Source organism: Nestor notabilis, unplaced genomic scaffold, assembly GCF_000696875.1.
Source record: "Nestor notabilis isolate BGI_N333 unplaced genomic scaffold, ASM69687v1 scaffold6690, whole genome shotgun sequence".
NCBI classification, from domain to species: domain Eukaryota; kingdom Metazoa; phylum Chordata; class Aves; order Psittaciformes; family Psittacidae; genus Nestor; species Nestor notabilis.
In genome coordinates this window covers 50,554-60,511 of record NW_009912366.1, presented here as the reverse complement: position 1 = coordinate 60,511, position 9,958 = coordinate 50,554, and the positions used below count along the sequence as shown (strand labels likewise).

At 42.4% G+C, this 9,958-nt stretch overlaps 1 protein-coding gene across 1 annotated transcript; it reads left to right on the top strand.

The window, feature by feature from the left end:
* Positions 1–220: 220 nt before the first annotated feature.
* RPS6 (ribosomal protein S6) lies at positions 221–4,425 on the top strand. Its single transcript, XM_010019169.1, has 6 exons — positions 221–259; positions 509–640; positions 1,543–1,753; positions 2,130–2,276; positions 3,343–3,500; positions 4,286–4,425. The coding sequence occupies exons 1-6, from the start codon at positions 221–223 to the stop codon at positions 4,379–4,381; spliced, it is 783 nt and encodes a 260-aa protein (XP_010017471.1). The 3' UTR covers positions 4,382–4,425.
* The last annotated feature ends 5,533 nt before the right edge of the window (positions 4,426–9,958 follow it).

Below are 9,958 nucleotides of genomic sequence, written 5' to 3'. Positions count from 1 at the left end.
CAGCCCTACGCTGTTGGTGCGGGGGCCTAGCAGGGAGGCGCTGTGTGCGCTGGAGCTGTGCCTATGCCGAGAACAGGTCGTGCTCGAGGGGGAAGTGCCAGAAGGCGTTCTTGAGGCTGTGGGCTTTGCAGCGGTTCCTAAAAAATACAAGTAAGCAACCACGACAAGTGTTGCTCTTCTTAAGTTGCTTATTTAGTTTTTGGATACAGTGTATATTGCGATGGGTTTGCAGAAGAGGGAACTGGTTTCTGTTGCTATGGTAAAGCTAGTTTAACTGTATAACTGAACAAGTAATACAGTTCAGTGTCGCCAAGGACAGCCCTGCCTGGTTGTCTTGAACATGGTAGTGACAAGTTACGGCTAGTAAACGTTCATGTAAACAGTTGGGGAATTGCAGCTTTGAAATGCTGAGATGAACCTGGCAGAAAAATGCTAATTTTTGTTTTAAAAGGTCTCATGAGATGCTTCAGTTAAATTTGTGGGTTGTTTTTTTCTTTCCTTTTGTTAGCTGAACATCTCTTTCCCAGCCACTGGCTGCCAAAAACTCATTGAAGTGGATGATGAGCGCAAGCTGAGAACGTTCTATGAGAAGCGGATGGCCACGGAGGTTGCAGCTGATTCTCTTGGTGAGGAGTGGAAGGTAAGAAGCCTAGAAGGATGTGCCAGATTTGTCTGTATTTGAGAACCTTAAATTACAACTTTTCTCCGGTATTCAGTTGTCTCAGTAGGGTGTTTGTGTGGTGGACATTTGGCAGGTATGTTGGAAGTTTCTTTTGCTGTATATACTGAATTTGGTGATTGGGCTAGCTTGTTCTTCTACTTTGATTTATCTAAGTGTTGTTGGGGTTTTCTTTTAAGCCTTGTGATTTACGGCTTTTTGCAGTAATTTTTTGCTCTTCATTTGAGTGCTGGACAGGACAATTTAAATCTGTACCATAAAACCGCTGGTTCCTTCTTTACTGAACAAGTTCAAAATTGTCTTCATTGCATTTAAAGTGCTGCTAGTGCATGGGGAAGAAGCACATTGGGCCTGGTGGGTGGGGTTGGAGTACTTGGGTGCTAATATGGACAGTTCAGCTGAACTCAGGTTTGATATTTTCTACTGCTACCTACCCAAAAAACGTACTAAAAGCTTTGCTTTTTCCCATTTGTCCCTACTCCCCATATGTCCCTACATATAACTTGTGTTATATGTAGATTTCCAGTTTGTGACAACAGGTTTTGGTTAGGTTTAGGATTAAAGAAAAGTTAGACAAAATTTCAGTCTGGTGCACCTTAGACTAAACTTTGAATGCACAGGAATTTAATTTTTGAAAATAGTTTTGTAGTTAAGTAGAGTAAATGTAGATTACGGTATGCAAAAGTATTTTTCATATCTCTTGGAGCAGTGTTGGTTAAAGAAGTTGTTCCCATCAGAAGTAACCATGATTTTTCCTGAGTCATGGGCACAGTGCCTTGTTTTGAACAGCATCTTGTGATACTACTTCTTCAATGAAGAGAACTGTGTGAGCTACTATTAAGTGTGTTTCTGTGTTTTCATAGGGCTATGTTGTCCGGATCAGTGGTGGCAACGACAAACAAGGCTTCCCCATGAAGCAAGGTGTCCTGACACATGGACGTGTCCGCCTTCTGCTCAGCAAGGGCCACTCCTGCTATCGCCCAAGAAGAACTGGGGAGAGAAAACGTAAATCTGTTCGCGGTTGCATCGTTGATGCCAACTTGAGTGTTCTGAACTTGGTCATTGTGAAAAAGGGTAAGAGTCTGGATGAAGAAAGCAGTAGGTAGGAGCAGGTAGCTTGAAGGACTCTGCTTGCTAGTGGCTTTGGAGTTGTGTAGAATGCAAATGCAGTCCCCACTTTAGAGTGTGAATGTAGCTTGAAATTCCTTCTGAGCATTACATTCCTGTAATTTGAAAGCTGGTCACTGAAACACATCACTGCCAGCAATCTGATTACATTAAGTCAGCAAAAGTGTCCATGGGGTGGTGCTGTTGGCAGGTGAGTGCGCAGGAGCATCTAGTATTATTTTGAATTTTTATGCACTTTAAACTTATAATTGAAATTCATTAATGAAGCAAGTGTTACGTAGATGCAGGATTAATCGTCATGTTTAAACTTATATTCTCGAAGGTGAAAAGGACATTCCTGGGCTGACAGACACCACTGTGCCCCGTCGCCTTGGTCCCAAGAGGGCTAGCAAAATCCGCAAGCTGTTCAACCTTTCAAAGGAGGATGATGTTCGCCAGTATGTTGTGAGGAAGCCTCTAAACAAGGAGGGTAAGAGCTCAAATTTTACAACTCGTTGGTTTCATGGTATTGTCTGTAGAGAAGTGTCCAGTCTATTGCACTGAATGAAGCACATTGTAGTAGTAGATGCAGGAGTTGTAACTTCTCAGTCAGAAGAGTTTGTTTGCCCCATTTCTTCTCCATCTCTCTGCCCTTGCCCATCTGCTTTGTCAGTTTGTTTTTTAAATAGTAAGTAAAGTCTGGAGTAGTGTTTGCTCCAAATACTTACTAGGCCCTAAGAGTAATAAAAAAATAATTGCTAATAAGAGAAGGTTACATACGAGGTGGAATGTTTGTGGTAGCATTTTTCTGAGTGGAGGATAAAAGCAGTATATAGAGAAGATAATAAGATTTATGGGTTTTTTTTCCCTATTACTTAGGGGCAGCTTCTGAAACAGGCTTCTATTGGGTTCTTTGATCAGGGAACAGAAAGGGTGAGGACTTTTAGCAGAAGAGACACAATAAAGCTTGGGGCACAGTGAAAGCTTGTTGGGTAAAAGGCTGCTATTTTCTCTGTCACAGGAGCTATTCTGTTCATTAAAGAATGTGATGCAAATGGACATCAGACTGTTGTTTGTGACTAGTAGAAGTCACTAGGGCAGCATTGAGTAGTGAAATCTACATATAGGTGTGATAGTGTTTTGCTTGTTCATTATGGGCTGTGTAGGTCTGTTTTTGAGATACATGCGTCAAGCCCATGTAGAACTGTAGAGAGCTTACTAACACTGAAAATAAAATGGTTTGATCTGAAAGCTATGTGGTGAGTTTCCATGTTCTTAACTGTTCTAAGTCTGGGGGGACTTAAAGACAGGCTTGCTGAGAAGCTAGGAATTTTCACAAAAATGCAGGGAATTGCAGATGTGTTAGTGCTTCATTGCTGGTAACAAATCATGAACATTAAGACTGTATTTTATAATCAGTTATTTTCCTGAAAAATCTGTCAATATGTTTAACTCTACGAAGTTGGTATAACATGTAGCATGCCAAATGCTGTTTGTATAACAGTAAGTGAAACTTAAGTTCGTTAGATGGGGCTGATCTGCAATGCCTTTTTTAGGCAAGAAACCTAGAACCAAGGCTCCTAAGATACAACGACTAGTGACTCCTAGAGTTCTGCAGCACAAGCGCAGACGTATTGCTCTGAAGAAGCAGCGCACCCAGAAGAATAAGGAGGAAGCAGCAGAATATGCGAAGCTCTTGGCCAAGAGAATGAAGGTTTGTTTGCTCTTATAACTCAGATACTTGGGGTACCCCATACCACAGAATCAAGGGATTTGATAAGCCTGATGGTCCACTTAGAGCTGCTTTGTACATTTTGAGTAGGAATACCTGGATGTGAGTGTAAACGCTGCTGGCCAAATGTTTGAGCATTTCCATCTATTTTTACCAGTCCTAGAATAGTAGAAATTAAACACACCAACTAATTTAAATTGAGAGCTGATTTTGAAGAAAAAAAGACCAATGGTTAGAGCCTGTGAAGCTAGGTTTTGCAGTAGCCATTTTAGTTAGATGAATTCCAGTTTAACTCAGATGCCCAAGCATTTGAGTGGTTGCATGGAAAAACAGGATCCAGCAGTCGACCTGGATGGAAGATAATTTGGCAAGGAGCCATTTGTTTGGATGAGTTTGCTCTTGCACCGAAAACCACAGCAACTGGCAAAGCAATGTTGTTAGATTATTTGGCACAGTACTTGTGTGTTCTCATGACTCCAGGTGGAAACTGAGAGTAGATAGACCTCCAGTATGCTGTGAACTCTGTATTTGTATTTCTACTGTGATTTTGGGTCCATATTGTTTAAAGACACTGGGACTGTACAAGTTTGTATGCTTGGAGAATTCTGAGCTGTGAAGAGGGGAAACTGTATTTTGCTTCATTGACTTGAGGAATCCATTCTGGTAGTTTCCTTCAAGTTGCATTTTTTCTTCATTTGTAGATGTTTTGAAGCAATTAAATTATGTGTAATGTCTTGGTCCTCAGTTCATGCTGCTTTGCTTTTCAGGAAGCCAAGGAGAAACGCCAGGAGCAGATTGCAAAGAGACGCCGGCTTTCTTCATTGAGAGCTTCTACATCCAAGTCTGAGTCAAGTCAGAAGTAAAGATGTACATGATACTAAAAATAAACCCTTTTGTGGTTAACTTTGTGAGGCCTTCCAGTGCATACTATTACTGGTCGTCTCTTAAATATTAGTCTAGACTAAGGGCATCATGCAGACCAAACTGGAACTGCATACCTTGGTTTTGATACATCGAGTTATCTTTTGAGAACTTGTAATAGATGCTCATGTCTTCAGTGACAAGTTCCAATTTATAATAATCTTGCGAATGCATGTTAATTTTTCTACAAGCAGGATTTACCTGTAACAACAGAATCTGGTGTCATGGCTCAGCAGTAGCCACAGGAACAAAATGTAAGCTAATCTGCAGGAGCTGTGGGTAGAAGACACTTGGTACTGTTCAGTGTTTTAAGTTTTTGGGGTTTTTTCGGGTTTTTTGGTTTTTTGCTTTTTTTTTTTTAATTTAAATATATTTAGACTGAGTGTAAGAGTGGTGAAACGTAAAGCCTTCAGCTGTTTTTTGGCAGAATTGAGTCAATCACTCCAACAGACCCCCTGGGAAGTGGTCACAGCACCAAGCCTGTCAGAGTTCAAGGAGCATCTGGATGATGCTTTGTCAAATGATTTAGTTTTAAGTAGTCCTGCGAGGAGCAGGGAGTTGGGCTTGGTAGAATCATAGGATCAGCTAGGTTGCAGATCATCAGCTAGGTTTTAAGATCATCAGGTCCAACCATTACCTGTCCACTGCCAAGTCCATCACTAAATGGTATCACTAAGGGCTGCATCTACACAATTTTTGACCACTTCCAGGGACAGTGATGCCATCACTTTCCTGGGCAGCCTGTTCCAATGCCTGATCAACCTCTTAAGGTGAAGAAATCTTTCCTAATATCCAACCTGAACCCCCCCTGGCATAGATTGAGGCCATTTCCTCTTGTCCTATGGCTTGTTACTTTAGAGACCAGCCACATCCTTGCTTATCCTCCTTTCAGGTAGTTGTAGAGGGATAAGGTCCCCCCTGAGCCTCCTCTACAGACTGACCCCAGTTCCCTCATCCATTCCTCATCAGGCTTATTGTCCAAACCCTTCACCAGCTTCGTTGCCCATCTCTGGACCTGCTCCAGCACCTCAATGTTTCTCTTGTACTGAGGGGCTCAGAACTGAACAGAGGATTCGAAGTGCAGCCTCACCAGTGCCCAGTACAGGGGGATGATCACAGCCCTGCTGGCCACACTATTTCTGATACAGATACAGGCCAGGATGCTGTGGGCCCTCAGCTGCCTGGGCACAAGCTGGCTCATGTTCAGCTCCATCAATCAGCACCCCCAGGTCCCTTTATGCAGAGTAGTTTTCCAGCTGCTCCTGCCCATGCGTGTAGCGATCTTTCTCTTCCAACTCAAAATATTCATAGAATCATAGAACAGTTTGGGTTGCAAGGGACCTTAAAGCTTATCAAGTTCCAACCCTTTGTCAGGGACAACTTCTATTAGGTGAGGTTGCTCAAAGCCCAGCCTAACCTGGCCTTGAACACTGCCAGAGGTAGGGCATCCACAGCTTCTGTGGGCGACCTGTTCCAATGCCTCACCGCCCTCATAGTGAAGAATTTCTTCCTAATGCCTAATCCAAATTACCCTCTTTTAGTTTAAAGCCATTACCCTTTGTCCTATCCCTGCATGTCTTTGTGAAAGGTCATAGATCAGTCAAATCATGCACACAGAATCATAGAATTGTTGGAGTTGGAAGAAGCTTCTGGAGATCATCCCCCTGCTAAAGCAGGTTCACCTAGAGCAGGTTGCAGAGGATTGTGTCCAGGCAGGTTTTGAGTATTTCCCAAGAAGGAGACTCCACAACCTTCAGGCAGCCTGTCCTAGTGCTCTGCCACCCTCAAAGTAAAGAAGCTCTTCCTCGTATTCAGGTGGAAGTTTCTGTGTTACAGTTTGTGCCCGTTGCCCCTTATTCTGTTGCTGGGCAGCACTGAAAAGAGTCTGGCCCCATCTCCAGACACTGGCCCTAAAGATACTAGTGTGCATTGGTAAGATCCCCTCTCAGTTGTCTTCTCTAGGCTGAAGAGGCACAGCGCTCTCAGCCTTTCCTCATCAGAGAGATGTTCCAGTCCTCTAATCGTCATTGTAGCCCTTCACTAGACTCTCTCCAGTAGCTCCTTGTCTTGTACTGAGGAGCCCAGACCTGGACACAGTACTGTGGATGTGGCCTCACGAGGGCAGAGCAGTGCGGGAGGATCACCTCCCTCAGCCTGCTGGCAGTGCTTTTCCTAATGGACCTCAGAATACCACTGGCTGCCTTGGCCGCAAGGGCACATCACTTGCTCGTTCACAACTTATCTATCAGAACCCCCATGTTCTCTCCCACAGGGATACTTTCCAGCAGGTCAACCTCTAACCTGTACTGGTGCATGTTGTTTCTCCCCTGGTGCATGATCCTGCCCTGTGTTGAACTTCATTAGCTTCCTCTCCACCCAACTCTAGCCTGCCCAGGTTTTGCTGAATGGCAGTACAGCTTTCTGGTGTATCATCATCTCCTCCCAGTTCTGCATCACCAGCAAACTTGCTGAGGGTGCACTGTCCCTTCAACCAGGTCAGTGTTGAATAAGTTCAGCAAGATCAGAGCAAGTCCTGGCCTCTGTGGTACAATGCTGGCCTATAGTTTCCTAGATCCTCCATGCCCCTTTTGAAGACTGGAGTGACACTGGTTTTTGGCCAGTCCTCAGACACCTCTCCTATTGCCATGACATTTAAAAGATGATGGAGTGGCTTTGCAATCACAGCTGCCAGCTCCCTCGTGGGTACATTCTGTTAGTGGGTGTCAAGTTTAACTATCTATCAATCATCTTCTCTGTTTCCCACCCACCCTTTCATGTATTCAGACACATGGGTGAGATTCTCTTTCTCCCCAGCCCACAAGCTTTCTCCAGAATGGGCAGTCCTCTGTGACCCTTCCCTTGTGTGACAGATGCTCCAAGCCCTTCTTGTGGCCCTTCACTGGCAAAATTCCGGGATCTCCAAGCCTCTCTTGTACTAGTCATCCCAGACGTGAACATAGCAGCCAGACACGTCTCACCAGCACTGAGTAAAGATCACCTCTCCACAGGCTGCCAATGCTCTGCCTAGCTCGTTCCAGGCACTGTTGCCTGGCTTTGCTGTGAGCACACTGTGCTGGCTCATGGTCAGGTCAGGTTGGTGTCCAGCAGGAGCACCAGGTCTTTTCCTGCCCAGCTGCTCTCTTGCCAGTCCGTCCCCAGCCTGCGCTTGTGCAGTTATTTCTACCCAGAGACTAGACCTTTATGTTTCCTTTTAGACCCCATCATATTTTCCCCAGCTTGGTAGGTTAGTAACTCCTGCTTTTCTCCTTTACAGAGAAAGTTTGTCTCTACAGAGCTGGGGAGAACTACCTCTGATGAGTACTGTGAGGGTAGCTCTGAGCACATGAGGGATCTGAGCTTCCTTAAGCTAGCTCCTTCTATCACCTTCTACCATCACATTCCCCCAAGTTAGTTTCTCCACCTAATTTTGGCACAGGACACAGCAGTTGCCTCCTGACTAAAGCTTTAAACCAGTCCTGTGTTCATGCTGCTTCAGGGATTCCTCAAATGCAAATTTGTGTTGCTTTCTGCCTGTTACCCTCTCTCTCCTCCATCCTCCCCTCTCAATAGGCGACATCCAAGGCAGTGAATTAGGAAGGCAATGAAGTATTTTTAGCAGGTGACATTCCTAAAAAGACCACAGTGACAAAAGCATCCAGAGGAAAACAAGCAAAGTCATTGTGATGCTGACAAAATTGAGAAAGTCCAGAAGCCTAACTGTTCATGAACTTCTGTTCATGAACTTTCTGCTTAAAAACAGGCCTGAAACACGAGTTTATTATGAATCTTTCCCACAGACTACCAGTCTGTGCTATGTATATCAGTTTCTGCAGAGAGGTATTTAGGGTTTGGTGTTCTTATTTTTACTAACAGATTAATAAAATGGCTGCCATACATGAAGGAATTTGAAAGATACGCCACTGTGAAGGGCTGAAGCATTTGACAGTAACTGTCAGTTTCTACTGCTTAAAGTTCATCCCAGCCTCACCCCTTCCCCCTCCCCTGAAAAACAAAACAAACAAAAAAGAAAAAGAAAAAGAAAAAGATTAAAAGTCTGGACAGCATGTGTAAACCTGCAGGTCTGTTCTGAGGCAGGAGGTCCAACAGTGTCTCTTGCAAGCCAGGATGTGTCACTGAAAGCATCACTCTGTGCCCCCATTACAAAGCTGGTGGCTTTGTAATGGGGGCACCAGAACTTGTGGGAAGTGATCTACCAAGCACAGCTTTGCTTTTGCCCAGCTATAGGCTGAATTTGCATTTAAGATTAAATTCTGTCAAGCAGGTAACTACTAATAGCAAGAAAGCCGAACAATTTTTACACAGGATGCATATATATTTTATTTTGGGAAATACATTAGAAATTGTTTCTTAATCTAGGATATCTATACATAATTCAGAATATGCAGAGTGCCCTTTTAAACTCAAGAAATATTTGTCAAATGTACAAAAACATTACAGAGAAAGATTTGTTAATCAAAGCACAATAAATGGATGCCATTTTTCAACAGTTCAAAACAGTTTCTAAAATAGTGCAAATTTTATTGCATTAAACTTCCCAGCTCACTTAATTCATAATTTATTCACACAACATCCTTTCATCCTCATTACAATACAGTTTATTTTAAGCTCCTAAAAGGACTTCAATGTGCTTCTGAAAAACAGCAAACAATCCCTTTTATTTGCACCACTGATGCAGACACTGAAAGACCATCCATTTCTCTCCTCATATGCATTACAATATACAGCACAGTGGAATACAGATCTGGAGTCAATTCAACCATTCAGTTTTAAGACTTAAAAGTTGCAGGGGTGTGTGTGTGTGTGTGTGTTTTTTTAAAAAGGTCCATAATGAACAGCTGACATACAGAAGGCATTTTAATGTTTTTATTAGTTAAAAGAAAAAAACCTTTTGTTGAAAATGTACAGTTATGTGAATAAGATGACCTGCTTACCATTTAATCAAGTTATCTGCATTGAAATAATTGTTTAATTAAAAGTTTTAAAAAGATAAAACTATTGAGTGGATTCTTCAGTTACTTACATTTTAACAATTTATTTTAAAAATATAATTTCTATGATCTAATTTAATATACATTTTGAAAATATCCCCTATGTTGCAGTTACTCAAGGAAAGCAGTAAACTCAGTGAAAGGTATACTCTTCTAGCTGCAGCAATACAAAAATCCATTAATTCACAGTTAAAATGGAATAAAAATTACTCATTCACAAGTGCAACGTAGCTTGAGCTTAACCAATGTAAAATTCCACTAGGAACAAGGCTAAGTTACTTGCAAAACAAATTAATTTAGTTTGAAACACATATACTAAATAAAATATTTTCCATTAAAATTTTATTGTCTAAACTGGAGTTATACAAAATGTGAAAACAGGGTATGACTATAAGTAACACAGAGATGCTTCTAGTAACATGTAAAAGCTGGTACCTATTACTGTGCCAATACCACAGCCACATTAGTCTCCTATAGCCACGGGGTTTTGAAAGATCTTATGTCTTGATA